At 38.0% G+C, this 19,443-nt stretch overlaps 2 protein-coding genes across 2 annotated transcripts in view; one reads left to right on the forward strand and one right to left on the reverse strand.

The window, feature by feature from the left end:
- LOC105449056 (probable peroxisomal acyl-coenzyme A oxidase 1) overlaps positions 1-4,659 on the forward strand; it is a 6,326-nt gene extending 1,667 nt beyond the window's left edge. Inside the window, exons 2-11 of the mRNA XM_011688048.1 lie at positions 1,100-1,259; positions 1,556-1,724; positions 1,863-1,986; positions 2,064-2,183; positions 2,300-2,415; positions 2,557-2,726; positions 3,209-3,371; positions 3,520-3,863; positions 3,966-4,221; positions 4,324-4,659. Coding sequence (XP_011686350.1) covers positions 1,100-1,259; positions 1,556-1,724; positions 1,863-1,986; positions 2,064-2,183; positions 2,300-2,415; positions 2,557-2,726; positions 3,209-3,371; positions 3,520-3,863; positions 3,966-4,221; positions 4,324-4,584 — 1,883 coding nt within the window. The 3' untranslated portion in view covers positions 4,585-4,659. The remainder of the gene's footprint in view (positions 1-1,099; positions 1,260-1,555; positions 1,725-1,862; positions 1,987-2,063; positions 2,184-2,299; positions 2,416-2,556; positions 2,727-3,208; positions 3,372-3,519; positions 3,864-3,965; positions 4,222-4,323) is intronic.
- Positions 4,660-6,141: 1,482 nt separating this feature from the next.
- LOC105449058 (syndecan) lies at positions 6,142-17,263 on the reverse strand (the record flags this gene model as incomplete). The annotated part of the gene is made up of 5 exons (XM_011688049.1): positions 6,142-10,952; positions 12,073-12,235; positions 12,760-12,857; positions 13,872-14,061; positions 17,183-17,263. Coding segments are annotated over 5 exons (714 nt in total), but the record flags the coding sequence as incomplete, so codon positions are not given.
- Positions 17,264-19,443: the final 2,180 nt, after the last annotated feature.

Consider the following 19,443-nt stretch of genomic DNA (forward strand, 5'->3'; position numbering starts at 1 on the left):
TTCTTTTTCCCCATTACAAATATTCAGAAAGCATACATTTTTATTATACATAACTTATAAAATTAGCGAGAGCATAATAGCGGTCTGTCAGACCGACATTGTGGTTAGTGTAATTTTTTGGGATGTAGTGATTTAAAGATTAAAAGGCTAGTAAAGTATTAGAGCAATAGATAAAAGTGGATAGATAAACACTAATAGATAATTTTAATACAAACAGAGTTATCAATATGCGGATGAGCATTTCCGTTTTTTCACAAGTAGCTGCGCTACTACTCAGTTCAATGTTCAACGCGAGATAAAATATTTTAAGTGTCATGTTCTACGTAAACGTCGTAAACTTTACGATTAATTTCTTACGCATTTATCTCATCATTGCTGTTTACCGATACTGACGCATATTGATCGACAATACGCGAATGACTTGCGAAAACAATTTTCATCCTGACCATTGATGCAGCTAGATTGAAAGCAGCAATATTTCTGCTATCCGACTTTCATTGATAATACGGAGATTAATTTAAGCCAAAGCGAGACAACTTTTAATACCAGCATCGAGAAATACGTTTTTGCCAAGCGTTGTCTTTAATTAAACATTGCCTCAATACCATTAATCTAGGGATAAAAAAAGTAACACATATTTATATCGACGAAGAACACGTTTTCAAAATTTATGTTAATAAATTTATGATTACGTAAGTGATTTATTTAACAATCGCAAAGAATCTCAATTATACTGTCGAGTTCGTCGAATCGGAAACTGTTTGTGCAACTTTCGATGAGACATTCGTGCTGGGATAATATCGAAACAGCATCCTAATTTATCAAAAAATTTATAATTCGAAATTGCTTCTACAGCAGAAAAAAGCATATTCATGTATAAATCTAATTTAATCATTTGATTCGATCGTTTTAAATTATTTAACTTAATTATTCAATCTAATTATTTAGCTATTATCTAATTTAATTATATTATGCATATCGATTGGATTTACATAACTTGTATTGCTGTTCTCATTTTCAATTATTAATATGAAATATCAATTATTAATACGAAAATTTATTAATTTATTTTCAAGTAATTCGAGTTTATTATTTGCAGAAAACTTCTTTCTAAGTGATCCGCTTCTGCACGACAAAATTCCTGCAAAATACAAAAGTCATAAGGAAATTTACGAGGGCGCGATAATGAAAGGATGCCGAGTGTTACAGAAGGTGCAACAATTACATGACTCAGGGAAAGGCGGCATGGATGTTTTCTCGTAAGATATTTCGACGTGTAATAAATCATAAATATTTTATGTCGTTACATCTTGATGATGAATCTGTATATTAAATACAATATATTTGAGTCAAAAATTTCAATGTTTTATGATAAAAATATTATTTATTTTAAATAAGATATTGTCATCTATAAATGTATTATTTATACTTGAGATAATGTTTAATTTAATTTGAAGTTTAATAATTCCACGAAGAAGAGAAATATTTGCTAAACGTGAATTCTTATAAATCTAAAAAAGTATCATTTGACAAAAGCATTTGTGGTGCTCTGTAGACAAATTTTAGGAGGCATGTTAGGTTCAGCGATACTGAAGGATGGTAATCCGTTGACACTGCATTATGTGATGTTCATACCGGCTATTATGGGACAGGGCACTGTCGAACAGCAAGGATACTGGATATCCAGGGCTTGGAGCTGTAATATCATCGGTACTTATGCCCAAGTATGTTTCTTGACTGAATATTACTTATCACAAACTTATTATCATTTATGCTTTTTTTTTTTAAATATGTATATATATATTCTTTTTTATTCTAAATACCGCTTAATCTTTAGAATAATAAAATCATGTGTTTCTCAGACGGAGCTTGGTCATGGTACATTTATTAGAGGTTTAGAGACTACAGCGACCTATGATCCCGAGACCAAAGAATTTATATTGAATAGCCCGACTTTGACATCGTACAAGTGGTGGCCCGGTGGTTGTAAGTATTTTAAAAAAATCCAAACTAACGTATAGCCAAATCGCTTTTGAGACTTATAGAAAACGAAATAATTTCAGTGGGTCATACGGCAAATTACGCAATTGTCGTTGCACAATTATATACGAAAGGAGAGTGCCGAGGTATTCATGCTTTTATTGTGCAGCTCAGGGACGAGAACACTCATGAACCCTTACCAGGTATGTGAAATCTCGTAAGCTCATTTTATGAATAAATTTTATATTTTTCGCCGAATGACGCGTTTACAAATGACAAAAAAGATTTTTATGTTAAAAGACTTATCTTTAATTCTCAGGTATAAAGATCGGTGAAATTGGCACTAAATTAGGAATGAATGCGACTAATAATGGCTTTCTCGGTTTCGAGAACGTCAGAATACCACGTGAGCACATGTTGATGAAAAATTCTCAGGTAATGAGAGAGAGAGAGAGAGCGAGAGAGAGAGAGAGAGAGAGAGAGAGAGAGAGAGGGGGGGGGCACGAAACATTCTCACGATTGATTATTTAAAAGTCTAATAGAGAAGTTTAAAGGTATAATCATTCTAATTTTCAGGTGCTGGAGGACGGAACTTATGTGAAAGCGCCTAGCGATAAGCTCACCTATGGTACAATGATGTTTGTTCGAGTGGTATTGGTACGCGATATCTCTAACTATCTGTCGAAGGCGGTGACAATAGCTATCAGATACAGCGCAGTGAGGCGTCAGAGTCAGATAAAACCCGAGTATGTATAAAAAAAAATAAATATTCTTAGGATAATACCGATAATCAGTTGTACCGTTGAATATATTTATGATAATCAGTTACACTGTTATACACGTTGCTTGATATCGAAGTGAATAATGAGAATAAAAATCGTATCTTATCATCTCTGCTTTATTATCTTTTGTTTTTTTTATCCAGTTTAAAGGTCGGATTGTGCATAGCAATTAGACTAACAAAATATTCAGAATCTTAATGTGGACAAATTGTTTGGGTTTGAAACATTTTGTTGTACATTTTCTTTTTGTTTAGACTCATTGTTTTATTTTTTTTACAATTCTGTTAACGATCTTGAAAAAAGTTTTTATTTCTTTTTTTTTCTTGAAAATCAGTATGTACATGCACGTTGTCTGGTAAATTTGTTGAAATAATTTTTTATCGAAAATCATATATCTTAATGCAATTCAAATGCATTTAAATATATATTTTTTAAATTTATTCCAGTGAGCCGGAATCGCAGATTATGAATTATGTTACTCAACAGTATAAATTGTTTCCCAATCTCGCTGCGTGTTTCGCGTTTCGAATGTGCGCCGATTGGATTTGGGAGATGTACAACAATGTGACAGCTGAATTAGATCAGGGAGAGCTAGAAAGATTACCCGAGGTATGTTAAGTACGTCATCGTAATAAAAATACAAATTTTATAGTTAAATGATGTCTCAAATTACGTGATATAAAGATTGATTTAGAATATAATATGTAACAAATTATTTTCCCGTTATTACTAGAAAAATAAAAAAAAATTTTTTCAGCTGCATGCGCTGGCATGTTGTTTAAAGGCAGTTGCATCGTCAGACGGAGCTACTGGTATTGAGCAATTACGACTGGCATGTGGCGGACACGGTTATATGGATGCGAGCAACTTACCGGCGACTTACGGTTTGGTAACTGCTACTTGCACTTACGAAGGCGAGAATACAGTTCTGTTATTGCAAACGGCTAGATATTTGGTGAAAGCTTGGAGGCAAGCTGTTGGCGGTGAACCGCTGCCGCCGACTGTCGGATATTTAGCTGTTCTTTCGCGTGGAGTAAAGCAGCGTCCTTGGAAAAATACTTTATCTTGTATTGTGCAAGCTCATCAAGCAGTTGCTGCAGGGTAATTATACATGTACAGGAAATACATAAAAAAAATATCCATATTTATGTACGAAAACTTGTGAACGGAAAACAATATTGCAATTTAATAATGTTTTTGTAGCAAAATTCGCTTGGCGACGGAAAACATGGATCGCAGAATACGTAGTGGTGCGTCACCGGAAGACGCGTGGAATCAAACTAGTATTGAATTAGCACATTGCGCGGAATCTCATTGCCGAGCTTTCTTGGTGATGAGATTTGTTGAAAATGTCAGAGGATTGACATCCGTATCCAAGCAGCTCCACGAGGTTCTGATGCAACTTTGCGAGTTGTACTCGATATATTGGGTATTACAACGGCTTGGAGATTTCCTTCGTGTTAGTATCGTGTAAAACTTTGTAAAAACTAAAATTATCATATTTCGAAAAATACCGAGTCATTTTTATTCAATATGACGATGTATTTTTTTATAATTACAGTTTTCCTGTTTAAATAACGAAGATGTTCCGGCGCTCCAGACACGCTTCGAAGAAATGCTCGCTGCAATCCGTCCAAATGCTGTCGGTATCGTCGATGGATTCGATATTCGCGACGAAATCCTCGCATCCGCGCTCGGCGCATATGACGGCAATGTCTATCAGCGTCTCTTCGACGAGGCGATGAAAAGTCCTTTAAATCAAGAAAGCGTTAATCAATCCTTCCACAAATACCTCAAGCCTTTCCTGAAAAGTAATTTATAGTCCTATTGTGTTTATCACAAAATAGTCAGCTAAAAAAGAGAGAGAAAGAGTTCTGTTATCACAGATAAAACCGTTTAAAAATTTCAATAAGTTTGTGTGGAAAAATCTGTCAGCATTTCCTAAGAGTAATATTGGCACTAAAAAACTAACTCGCATAATTACAAATGCAAAACAAATTGCAAATACTGCAGGAAACCTAAGATGAATAATTCTATAAGGTCCCTTTTTTCTCATAGTAGTTTTAATGAGTTATGAAGTCAAATTATTACCATTAAAAAATCATTTTACGAATATTTTTCTTACAGTATAAATGAAAATAAATTAATCTTTTTGCATATGCTATCACGCATGTTATATAATATAATATAATTATTATAAATATAACAAAATTTTGCATTCATGGATTGTTAAATAATTGTAAATTAATTATTACAAAAATCTACTCGTAATTGGAAATACGAGTAAGACACACTCAAATATTGAATTATATTTATTAATGTAGAATAATAAAAACAAGATCACTTTCGACATATTTTAACAGTCCATATTATTGAACGTGACAGCATACAAAAAACGTAAATTTATTGTTATGCATATTGCAAGAAAAAAAATTCACATATCAATTCTATAGTGAGAAAACAGGAGCTTTAAGTATGATAAAATATTTCATTCATTTTTTATGGTATGGTAAATAACTGTCGCACAATTATACTGTATATTATTATGTATAATATATGAAGATATGTACAGGATTTTCTTGTTACAATTATATATGTCCATACTTCAGGAATTTCGAACAAAGCAAGTAAAGAATATGAATATAAATTGTTTAGGTTTAGTTTTTTCGAGTTTTACATGTATACGCACATTTTTGAATATTTTCATTTTTTTTCTTTGATATATTGTAACGAAAAAAAATGAAGCTTTAAATGACTTCACACTTCATATAAAACTTAGATTTTCTGAAGTATTAACATATAATTAAGAAACATCCTGTATACATCGGTGTCCCATATTAAAATGTTTGTCTCTTGAAAGACAACATTTTTATATAGCGCAATTTAACGGAAAGCGTTTATGAAATTGATGGAAATGTATTTGTCTGTTATACATTTTTCGGCATCTGTATTAACATTATGTGATTGTTTTATGTATTGCGTATGAAAGTGTCTTCTACGTTCGTAAACCAATTTTTAAAAAAGGTAATCGATATTTTTGATAGTAATATTTTATAAAGTATAAATATTGTATATGTGAAATGAGGACACATGCAAAGTATTGTTTTATAAATGATAATACGAATAAAAGAAAAATGTAATTTTTACGATTAGATGTCCTAGTATGTATTTACAGATTTACTTTCGAGGATGTTATATTGCAATTTAATGTAACTCGAAAGTGTGAATATACTATATTTTGATATACAAATAAAGTGCAAATAATCTTTCTTCGTTATTTCGGTGGTACGGTTCTACATATTTCCTGAATTCCTGCACAATTGTGTGAAATGGACGAGATGATGTTCATCGCATCTCAAAGAAGTTTCCAACGCGTTTCCTTAGACGGTATAGTATTTTATTTACAGAATAGGAGCGACGACATACATTATTGTTTGTTATTATACTAATATAGTGCAATTATTAATTTCCGTTAATTAAGAATAACGTAATAATTACTTGTGAGTGTCCGCAACAGCGATAACACGGATATTCCAATCTTTTTCATTCGGTAAGTTGTTGCTTGTGGTATACGACATCGTTGCGACATTATACATGTGGCAGGAAATCGATTTTAAATTTTAAATGGAAAACGTGGGAGAATGATATATAAAACACTTTGTGTGAGAAAAATCGAAACAAATGCGTTTTATCGCAGTTGCGCGAGCGAGTATAATATATCTCTATATATTTATATATAAGTACATATACATGTATATACGTATTTTGTGGGTTCGTGCACAGACGGAGATATATACACATATATGTAATATAGACCAGTTAGGGAACAATGGGAAAAGGACGAAGAGGAAGTAGTAGGAGGAGGAGCAGGAGGAAGAGGAAGAAGGAGCAATGGGACGACAGTACTTACACTTAAAAAATAACATTGTTAATATTATCATTATTATTAAATATTAATCCACTTTTTAAAATTATTTTCATTCGTCCACCTGGCCTATGGGCTTTGCCTAGTATTAGACAGACTTCTCATTGCTATAGTGTTCTTACGGAATTACGTCTTCTTATAAAATATGATTTCATTACAATTATTATTTTTTCTTCCTCTCGTCGCTTAATTTCTCTCAGACGTTAATTGGCCGCGTGGTGAAGCGTAAGCTAGCAAAAGCTAAGGCAAGCGACACCACGAGGTCAATTAATTACTATCTAACGAACAATTTCATCTATATCGTGTATGGTTATTAATAAAGATTACGAGCCCCCGATTTCTAGGTCTTTCCTCGTTTACTTCACACGAGATCAGGATTTCCAAGAGATAGACAGAAGGAGATATTAAAAAGATGACATGAAAGGAAAAACGGGAGTATTATTGACAAAAGCATCTCATAGCACATGCTGTGTTTTTAAAAAGTTATAGATTCGATTGAAGAATCGTGTGAAGTATTGGAGGAATCTAATCGATCCACATTAAAAAAAGATGAAAATTAAAATGAGAATAATATAATAAAGAAATGTCGGTTCGATAAGGTTACGAAAGGGAGAATAGGGAGTATATTTCTTTGATCATAATCGGCATTATATCTAACTATCGTTACTAATGTTCTTATCATTATTATTCTTATTGGTTGATTTTCTATGTGTATTCCAAATTCAGATACGTTAAAAAAAGAGATTCTCCGTGAAAGAAAATAAATTTAGTAAAATTGAGTGCTTTCGAAAGCGCAAATAAATTTCGAGGAATTTCGTTCGAGGCGCATACAAGTAATCTTCAATCAATTGAAATGTAAGTAAATAAAATTGTCACAATATGTCAAAGAGAAATCGTCGGAGCAACATGCAACGCGTTCAATGAAGATAAATTGAAACAACAAATTTGCCGTGGATGAGAGGGAGCTACATTATTCTTGGTAATAAAATAAATAAGATGTTTAGTAGATTCTATACACTTTATAATAGTAATCAGCACATCCGGACGTAAGAAGCACGAATCTCAGCTAAAAAATAAATTCGTAGGGGAGTAATGGGGATTGAGAATAAGGTGGCAAACAACGTGATGATAAGGCGGATTCGTGAGAGTTTCGTACCAAATCGCTGTTCCTTACGTAGTATATATGGCAGTATCGGCATGATATACTTTTTAATTTACTCCAACGTGTCCGATTTTCCGCGACGGATCGGATTCTGCGAAAAGACGACGCTCACGTACTTGTTGGGGAAGAATAAAAAAAAAAAAGATAAGGCTCGGTGCAGGATCGTTAAAAAATTACAGAAAATAAACGGGAACGACGGTGAGACAAAATGGTCAAGGAAACACCACCGTGAAGTGGAGGAAAAACGTTAATAAATAGGTGGACTCCGCGATGCGGATCGATCGCGTGACAAATGTCGCCGTGGAAAAAAATTCCTATACGAACGAATGTATAAGCATTTGTATCGCTTTTCGCGTGTTCCCTTTCGCTTTCTAATACAGCATTATGACATCATTTCTGTCGTTACTAAGGCGTGCGCGCTTATTATATCGCTCTTGGGGCAAGGAACCACATATTCCCTCTTTTTTTTTTTCCGTGTCGTGGCTAATTATTTGCCTTTCAAACGCAGCATCCGTCTTTCGCTTTATGGCAACGTGACTTCTCTGTCATTAGAAGTCTGTAAGACAAGATAAAGATAATCCTAGACGGATGTATCGAGGATTTTTATTAGCATCAGAATCGATCCGATATAATAAAAGCGGGATGTTTTCATCTTATGAGTGGAAGGAGGGTTTGACGTCCCATTGCCATGCAAACATGATTCAGTGAACTCCCGAACTATTTCTGCTCATCCGACACTCCCGAACATCGGAGAAATGAAAAAGATTCAAGAGTTTCTAGAGATTCCTCGCGTGTTTTAACAGCTGCATTTTTATTTCTGCAGGAATACAATTTGGAAGATGGAAAAACCGTCGATTGTGTGTACTGGGGGCGACACGCACGCATGGCTGCCGGGTTCGCGTTTCAAAAAGATATGGCACGCTAACTGAGAATTTACTTTATTTGCTAAATGCATCAATTGCAAATTGGCGATTCGTACAGCATGTTCTAATAAAAATTTGCTGAATGCCTGGCAAACATGTGAAACATGATAGTCATAATTATTGAGATTTTCAGTGTATTGTTACATAAATTCTCGATATATATTAAACATGATTTACATGAAGCGGTTATCGAAGCGTAAAATGATCCAAACTGCGAGCAAGTTTTATATATGTTTTCTATTACCATCGAGTCTTATCTTAAAAATATGAGATACACTTATCTCGCGCAAGAAACACGCAGGAAGCTGGCGTTAGAAATAAATAATCGAATCAATCGAGAAGAATCGAAAGGACTCTTAATCCTTCTTACTGAATAACTCGAGATTCAAACGTTGAACTGTTCGTCTTTCAACGTTCTAGGATACAACGAAACGAAGAGAGAAGCTGCGCAGAGGAAATACGTATAAAATCTTATATATGTTTCAGAAATAATCGCTATTTATATAACGATATGTACAATACTTGCGACCGATCGACGGATAAATAAATTTTTCATAATTTTGTGCAACAACTTATATAAATTTCTAAGAAATACGTCAAATTAAATATTTCCTTTGTTTCCCTCGCAATACGTAATGTGGGTCGACGCGGTCGCGCTACGATTAATGCTTAACACATATTCTTAATATAGGCGCCCTTTTTATCCTCTCTGCAATCGATCAATATAGTCAACGAGTCCCACCGTTTTCGCCTCTATTGGAAACGCAAACGCGCAATAAAACACCTAAATCTTCGTCGGAACTCAGTATTAAGCGCTCGCAGTATCAAACAAATATCGTAAATTTAAAAAAAAAAGGAGAGAACAAGTAATAGCAGCGACGCGCGAACGAGGTTGCAGCTTAACTCTCTTCGCTGCTCTCGCTGTCGGAGAGAAATCACGACGCCGCAACGATCCTTCTTCTCCTCCCTCCTTCCACCGAGAGACAGAATGATTAACGACATAGCAGCGGCGTTTATCGCCCACGAATTTTCACGCTCTCAGTCCTGTACATGTATATATACGTATACATACACGTAAATATACAAATATATATATATATACATATGCATATATGTATATATTTATATAATATATATACGCTCTCTAAATACGCTTGTAAATGCAATCGTGGAATTGGTGCAACCTCGCCGACGGTGTCTCGACGGGCCTATATTACGAGAGCCGTAGTCTCTCGTCGTTCATTGTCCGTCGCTTCAGTCACCCAGCCGGGATGATTACACTCCAAAGAGAATCTTTTCAAGGAGATCAGCGAAAACGCGGTTAAAGTCGCAGGACGAGGAAAAGGAAAGTCTGTACAGGGGTTGCGCAAAAGGGCGAACCGGAGCGTCAGGCTGAAAAAGTTCGGCGCTTGGTGAACGGTCCGTCTGCTGAGAGCCGCGAATTCGTCTTGCCTCCGACTACTCTTACTCGCGCACATCTATTTCGAACACGATGAAATACAGCGCGTAAGAAAATACAGTTTCCTAGAGTCAAGAGGAATTCGAGCGGCCGAGAAGCCGTTAACGTCGTTTTGTCACGGCTCGAACTCGCGTCGAGTTTAAGATCATAGGGGAAGCTCGGAAAAATCGTGAAAAAAATTGCCTTTTGAGGGGGGTGGGGGGGCAAAGGGAAGGGAAAGAATCCGAATAGTTAAGTGGGGATATGTTATAACGATCGATTTAAAGCTAAGAACAAGGGAAGGGCAGGGGCCGATCGGAGGAGGAGGATTCCGTGTAATCGAGAATCGGCCGACATTCTGAGCGACGTTCCTCGGGTAAAACTTTGCGTTTCGGGAGAGTCTGTGAGCGCGTGCCATGCGATTCGCCGTAGTAATTGCTTCCACCATCGACCAGCGGGGATTCCGAAGGCGGGCGTTGATCGTCGGTGGGTCTTTACTCGGCTCGGCATCGTGAGATCGCGAGAGGAAGCGGCGAAGTCGCCATCGCGCCGCCGTCGCCTCAAGCGTAGAACTCCCGGTTGTGGTGAGGCGCGCCCGGCTTAGGGAAGGCCTGTGCCGCGGGCGATCTCCTCGGCTCGTCCAGGGCGTACGAGCCTTCGTCCTTCTTGCGCATCCGGTACACGATGAACATGACCACCAGTATCGCGCAGAGGAGGCCCACCACCGCGCCGCCGATCACAGCTGGAAGCACGATCGAGATAGCTTAGATTTATTTTCGGATGATAAAGTATTTCTCGCGAAAAATATTAGGTAGCTTTAAGTGAACGATACACGCCTTGCGTTAATAATCATCACAACTGTCTCTGTAAAGTCTGTAAAGTAGAACTCGTAACTCTAGTTGAGATCACGTTTAGGGATGCCGCAAGACGAGACAAGACGAGATTTTGTAAAATGTCTCGAAAAAAATCACGACATGTGTATTCTCGTCTTGATCTCGAACCCGAAAATCTTGTCTTATCTTGAAATTCTCGAAAATTTCGAGGATTGTAAAAATTATGATTTTTTAACATAAAAGTGCTATAACTGAAAAAAATCGTAATTTATTTTTCACTGTCATATTAATCATAATTTATTATGATTATTATTATGATTTATTTACGTTTATTTTCACATAAAAAAAGACTATAACTCGGAAATAACTCATTTCCGGACTTATGCTTATAAGGCTTTTTTCCCTTCTTTTTGGGACTCAAATCACTTTCCAAAATATTACGGGCGATTTTTCTGGACATCTTGTATAGTCTAATGTGATCTGGACCTAGTAATATTGCTTTGAAATATTACTAATCATGTTTAAATTATTTACTTATTGTTAGTAAGACAATTATATTTATTATTTAAAACTTGAAAAATTTTAATCCGTTTGAATTTTCATCTTAAATTGTTGGAATAACTGCAGTTTAACTTAACGTTTCTAAAAATGCTTAACAAATTTCTAAAAAATCATTTTGTGAAAATATTCGAATACATTTTTCAGTAATTTTTTTTCGAAATTAAAATTTACTCTCATTTTATTATTTTCATTTCTATCAACTCGAGAATATTTTACAAAAGAATGGAATAATTTTTACAATTTTTCGAGACACGAAATTTTCGAGAATCTCAAGTCTAGAATCTTGTCTTGTCTTGAAATTCAACAAAAAAGTCTCGTCTCGAGACAAAACAAGATGAGATTCTCGAAATCTCATATCTTGACGGCATCTCTAATCACGTTCGAACAAACGGGCACCAGTTACGATCTGACCATTTCGATTCTCGTGATATACTTGCGCGAGTTCGAACGATAAGCTTTGTCACTCACCGGCTAATACGCCTGGCTGCGCAAAGAACGAGCTGGCGCGGTCTCCGGGTTTCGGATTCATGATATAGACCTCGTCGGTGTTGTCAGCGTGATCGTCTTCCGTGCCTGAGGGCTCGATTACGTTGACCTCGTTGCCGGGTCGGTTCACGGTTTCAATGGTCGTCTGGAAATTGGACACGGCTCGATCACTTTTAATCTGTTTAATTCGCGACCCCATGCGAGGGAAGTAAGCGCGCGTGTCGCCGAACAAAAATGTAGTGATCCGTTTAGAGCGGGAGGTGTCGCGTCAGCACTCTAATCGGGCAAATTAGATTGCACGCAAGAAATATCAAGCGCAATATCGTAAAACGTCGTGAAAAATATGATATACTCGTGCAATTTATGGAATGAAATGCAATTTTTTTTAATGGTTTCATCGAAGCCGTGTTCTTTTCCCGCGAGAACAAATCCAACGATTAGAATTAGCAGGCATTAACAGGCAGACAATTACTGCCCGCAATAATTTTCGCATTTTCATCGGCACGTGCAGAATATATAATCGCGAATGGAAGACGAAAATAGAATTCCATAAATTCCTTAAACGTGGAACGTAGTACATGAGAGTGCTCTAGGATACGCGAAACTAAAACTGAAGATCCAAAAATTTTGTAAAACTTGTATGTAATTCCAGGAACACATCGCGTTTACCTGTTGTTTAGTTTTGACGTTTGTCTCATCGATGGGATACGGAGGTCTCGCTTCGGTCGGCTTGCTCGGAACTTCTAGTCCATTGTTACCAGTAAACTCTGTAACGCAACAAAATTACGACGAAATACATTAAAATTGATATCTTCCACAAGTCCGAAACACAGATCTGCAAGAAACTTTTTTTTTCGTCGTTTTGACTAGCACGTTCGCGAAAGTTGAAAATGAAATTTCCAATCACCGACTGATTGGGGGATGAGAAACGATTTGCATGCGGCGATGGATACGCGCCGATATCGACCATTATTCACTTTTGGAAAAATTCTTTCGCCGGCGTAGCTGCCTTTATACCGCACATGATATTTTTGTTTTTAGTTCTTGTAATTGGCATTTTTCAATCGGATATTACACAAAAAGTCGTTGAAATTGTCGTTGAGAAACAAGCCGCACGTACAGATGAGCATTGTATTAGAGGCGAATAGTTCGAATTCGAATCGAATCACAGTGGATTCGATTCGAGTTCGTTTTCAAATCTGTCAGATTCGAAATCGATTAGTTCGAGAATTTCGAAACAACAATGTTTCGATTTCGAATCGGTCGCCTATTTTATTTGCTTCATTTATATCTCCCGCGCGATCAATTATTCTTATCTAAATAAGTATTTTTGATGTATGTAATGTATCCATGTAGATTAATATAAAAAATATTCGAAAGCATTCGAACTATTCGTGTATACACATATTATTAATTACATATTTTCTAGTTCAAAATGTCACATATTAAGATCATGATCCTTTGTTATGAGATGTAAATAAAAAACAGGTCCTCAGTTTGTTTAAATCATTGCGTAAAATAATGTAATTCATAAATTTTGATATTTATTACGTTTAAATTAACATGTAATGTAAATCTGAGAGATTAAGATTCGATTCAATTCGATTTCGAATATATTATTAAAAATTCGATTCGATTCGACCATGCAAATGCTTGATTCGCACACCTCTACATTGTATAAAAAATTGCATATAACAATCTTTTATTAAGAATAGAAAGAGATTCATTGGTCGACTAATGTCGTTTGGTTAAAGTCTATCTAGAAATATCGAATGTCATACCATGGTCATCGTCCCCGTCCTCGTCGTCAGGGCCAAGGCCGCTGCCCGAGGCCTCGAGGTCGTCGCGATTGTCGCTGCCACCTCGGCCGGAACCCTCTAAGGCGTCCTGATCGTCCAAGTACAGATCATCAGGGAAAGTGTTGTAAGTCGAGCTCGCCGACGTCCTCTGTTTGTTGTCGGTCTGTTCCTTCTAAAAATCAGAGAGAACAGCAATGTGATTTAATTGCAATCAATAGAGAACACGTCGTAATCGATGTTGAGTCTCGCGGCAGGATCGTCTGCCGCGAGACATGCTCCGCACAGGTCATTGACACGTTCCCGCGCGGAGCGCGAAGCTGCGCGACACCCGAGTTAACGTAATTAAAGGCACGCGCATATCTAAGCGCGTCCTCCTCGACGCGGCGGGATCCCTGTAACATGAAAGGGTCCCGGGTCGTCCCGCGGTTCATTAAATTTTAATTTAACTCTGTCGCGAGAGATATAGGAGCGATCTCCTCCTCGCTTCCATCTCTCGCGGTAGTTGCCATAAGCGGAGCGCGGGATTCAGCAATTTAACACCGTCGAGCATCACCATGCAAATGCGCAGAAATTTCAGGTTCAAGACGGAAGTCAAGACAAGTCAGAGAGAGAGAGAGAGAGAGAAAGAGGAGTGAGTTAAATTCCATCCGAGAGAAAGATGGAAAGGATGAAGGCGCAAGAGCTTCGCGACGACGAGGTTCCTCCACGTGAAGGATCAGCGTGGGTGGCGCGGGTTAACGCTGCTCCGTTCTATTTCTAAAACATCTCCCATCTCCTTTCCGTTGCCTAGCACCAAAATAGAAGAACGCACTCCATGGCGTCTTCCTCGCTTCGCTTCCCGATGTTTCGTATCTTTCATCGCGCGTGCAGCCTTTCGCGTTTAACGCGCGTATACAGTAACGGGCTGCGAAAAACCAGATTCACCGCTTTAATTTCACGCCAGAGATATTTCTTCAAGGGCGCGCGATAAAACTGAATCTCGCGTTGTTAAATTGAGCAAACGAACCGGGCGGCCGTCCGTATAGTTTTCCTGCGTGTAACAAAGAGCGGCCACGACGAGCGGATGATTGAGGAGGAAACGGCGGAATAGCCCACGCTTCCGGTTACGTGATGCCCGCGGAATGCGAAGTGACGCGCGTCGCGAGGAACGTTGAGCGTCAAACAAGTGGGATTGCCAATATTCCCAACTACGCGATATTGTCGTCGTAAGAAAATTTCATTTTCCCAGAACGATCAGAGGAGAAAGAGGAAAAGGAAAGAAGAAGAGTGTATAGTCGATCTAGATAATACGTTACTTTACGAAGCTGATAACGTGACTGATAATGAAACGCTTGAAAGAGAACGCACATCCCGCTCGGGGATTCTAACGCTCGCGTTAGATAGATCATCACGCCGCGACGGCGTGCGCGATCACAAGCGGATGGAATATCTCACAATGACGCGATAAAAATGACAGCGAGAAGAATTATAAGGACAACGAAAAATATTTTGTCTCTCGTCACGTCAATATTCCGCGATTGAATGGCGCTATTAACGAGCGCGTCGCGATCGATAGCGACGAAATTCGTTCTCGTATCTCGCTCTCTCCGCGCTCTCGTCCGCCGGGACGGCGATTTCCTCCCTTTCGCTTTTCGTCCCGAAAGACAATCGAGTGCTCGATGACCGTGGAAAACGCGCGTCCAGCACGTCGAACGCATTGCGTTTCGTTTCCGTTTCGTTTATACGCGACGACTGTGCATTGGTGCACGGTGCGACATGTCGTCATTCAATATACGACGAGATTCGAACTTGTTGAAACAGAGAAAACGCACCGAATTACGCGACGCTAAATTGACCGACGACAAATCGCCGGTAAATCCGACAAATCAAAAGTATTATATCTGATATTTTCGTCTGCCGGAGATGGGATCTTATATCTAATAATAATTTTTGTAAATTTTATACATGTACAACGTCGGGTAGGTATACATGTCGATCGTTGTTTGCCATTCGAAGAACGCAGGTTATATGACAACAATCTCCCTCGCGCATTGTCTTTCAAGAATCCAGAACGAGCGAGATATAAACGAGAATAAACAATTACGAGAATAATCATAAATGAATACGGAGAATTTTCCTTAATGTACACGGAGAGAATTTCTTTTTAAAATTTACCCAGAAAATCATGTTAATCGTGGGACAACATAGTATTTTGACAAATTTTACTGTGCACTACAATAAATCTATTGTAGTATATATTAAAAAATATAGTGAAAATCACATAAAATTAATCGAAATACTATGTTGTGCTACGATTAACATAATTCAGGGTAAATTTTAAAATAAAATTCTCTCCGTGTATAAAAAAAAGAGATAGAACGTACGTCACGTACGATATAAATTCGGACTCGTTCGCACTCGCGGCGGCATCATCCACTCCCATCAAGGTAGATTCGTTTATTCGAGTTCGTTCACGCGTGCTTGGTCTGGATCCACCACTCTCTAAGAGGGATGGCGCTGATCGGGTCGCTTCAGGCAAACGTGTCACGGAACGTATAACGAATGAAGAACGAATGATGAACCAACAACGACCAATCGTCGCAAGAAACAACTAGTTACCCGCAGCAATGGGAAGAGGACACAGATGTCGGCAAAGAATCCTCGACAAAGAGCAGGACAGGACCTGGACGTAGACGTTGCAGGCGCGTGCAGTCAGCCGCGCCGGCGACAGCCGAGTGCGTCGCCCGGTGTATCAGCCGAATCGATACCGGCAAACACGGCGCAGCGTCGGCCCGGTCGAACCAAGGGCCGAGACCTTGGAGGCACCCTTCATCATGGAGGGCGGAATCTCTCCCCAGGATAACGCGCGGATTCTCGCCGTTCACCGATCCGTGGCTGCAGTGGACTCGTTCAATTCTTATCCTTTTCTCACGCACATAATACGCGATCTTTTCTCACCCCTCTGCACGGGTCAAGCCACCCTGGTTTCTTTCTCCTCGTGTTTCGCTCTCCTGGATGCGGTGCTGGCCGGACGGGGATTGCGCGGGCGCGCGATGCTATCGACCTCTCCTCCTTCCGCGTCGCGTCTCACGCTTTCATCACGCTTCTCGTCGCGAAGACGAAGCGTCTCGCGGATTCGCGCTGGTCCTCGCGATGATCCTCGCGCATCCGCCGAACGAAGGAAGATTACACTCGGCGAAGGGGTGCGTTCACCTCTTTTCGAACGCCGAAATTTCTCGGGAGCTCGCGCACAAACGACGAGGAATCGTCTCGCGTGCCATCGCAAATGAACCTGCCGATATCGCTGTACTTACCGCGTTCGATTCGCTCGGGGATTGACGGATGTGTCCGGGCGGCGGAAAACGAGAAAATTCGGAGGGTGATGTGCAGCGGTTTTAGACCAGGTGGTGACTGCACCGACCTAGTACGAGTCCGACTCGGTAGACGGCACTGTCGAGATCCTAGCAACTGTGTATATATATATATATAAAATATATATAGATGTATATACAGTTCTCTGTATATACATTTATGCTATGTATATATATATATATATACATATATACACAGAATGTTTTTTTAAAGTTGGCGCAAGACGTCCGAGAGGACTTGCCCCTTGATAAATTCGAGCTTAATTGTCCCTCGGAGAGGAGATTTTGCTTATCGCGTTTTGCATTTCTTATAGTTTTTACATTCCGCGTTCTACACATATTCCAATGTAGATCTGACATATATACTTTGTCTTGTGTTTTACATCTGTGACTATTTTCGTTCTGCTTATCGTGTTTTACTTTAACTTTGTCCATGTCAGTTATACGAATATCATATTCTTTCGACTAGGTATCGTGGCAGCAATCCTGCTGATGCCTTTTCTTCGCGTGTACTCTGTCTTTCATGCACATTACGCCTATCCATCTTGTAATCGATCTTGTATGTACGCCATAAAATATTATTATTATTATATAAATAAATTACCAGCTCGTCATTGTAAACAATAGTCAGGATAAGAAGCCAAAGATGAGCGAAATACAGGTGTCAGTTAATATTTAATATAGGGGAGAATTGCCAAATGCGTATCGGTCATAAATCGTACCCTCTTCAATATTGTGTAGTTCCACTTAATAGAAGCAATATTTAGTAACAAAAATATGAAGTAAACAAGAAATGTGTAAGCTAGACAAAAAATGAACAGGTTACACCTTATTTTGTGCATGCTATCAACATTTAAAAAAATCAGATACAATGTAAATTTTTGATCAATTTATATAGCTGATACTAATGTAACCATGCAATTTTTAATTGAATCGTTATTTTTTTCCTAAAAGAAAGTTTATAATAGCATATTTTACATTCATTGTATATTTACAACTATTATAAAAATTATATCAATATTTTTATCACCTCTGTCAAGAGTTTCCTAAATCGTACCTAACCTAACTAGCATAAGAGTTCTTATATCGTATCGGTACAATTTAGGAACACTAATGTATCTTTACCTTTATAGATCACATGACATAATCAACATTATTTATTTTAACATGATCGAAGTTGTTCTGTAACAAGTCTGTAGAGAAAAAAACCGTCGTCGAGTTGCGCAAGCAAAACAGCTATTGCTTGATAAATTACAATTAAAGTAGGTATTAATTCATGATTCTTTTATCAATCTTGTGTTTTTAATTATTTTCATTTATAAATTCAATAGTTTAGAAGGAGGTACTATTAATAAAACTCACAGATACCATTTAGGCGACCGGTTTGCTGAATCGTGCTTTCTACTGCACATTACAGAATAGCTTATAACACATTAATTTGCTGTTAGCGAAAGGTTTAATATGTAATAATAGATGCCTTGAACATCAAGCTATAATTTTTAACGTTCGTTTGCATTTCAAATACAATCGAACCTCGATAACTCGAATCTCAAGGGACCGGCTATAAAAATCTTCAAGTTACAAAGTTTCGCCTTATCGAAGTTCGAGTAAAAGAGAATGTAACATATGAAAATTACGGAAGCTTTGTACGAGAGTTTATAATTTATAATGGGTTTTAAAGTAAAAAATTCGAAGTTTTTTAAGTCGGTTTTCGAGTTATAGAGGTTCGACTGTAGTACCAAATGTAAAATGTATAACTAAAAATACCTTAAGTGGTACAATTTCGCTAACTCTCCCCTAACTATGTTATTTTACATACTCTAGCTTCAACGAACTGCGTGCCGTTACTTTCGGATTCAGCGTGATGATACGGTTCTGTTTCAATCAAAGCTGCATTGAATCCGAAAGTAACGGCACGCAGTTCGTTGAAGCTAGAGTATGTAAAATCACATATAGTTATATTGAATATTAACTAACACCTGTATTTCGCTCGTCTTTGGCCTCTCTTATTCTGACTATTATTATTATTATTATTTAACCAAACGCAAAATACTTGGTGACTTTATATGCAATTACTGTAGGAGGCATCAAAGAGAAACTTGCAGACGAACGGTTAAGATGGACGAACGAATGGAATCGCGCGTTGTATTTTCGATTTACAAGATAAACGTACGCGCGAGCACGCGCGCGATAAATCCGTCAAA

This window comes from Wasmannia auropunctata, unplaced genomic scaffold, assembly GCF_000956235.1.
Source record: "Wasmannia auropunctata unplaced genomic scaffold, wasmannia.A_1.0 LD336078.1, whole genome shotgun sequence".
Taxonomy (NCBI): Eukaryota; Metazoa; Arthropoda; class Insecta; order Hymenoptera; family Formicidae; genus Wasmannia; species Wasmannia auropunctata.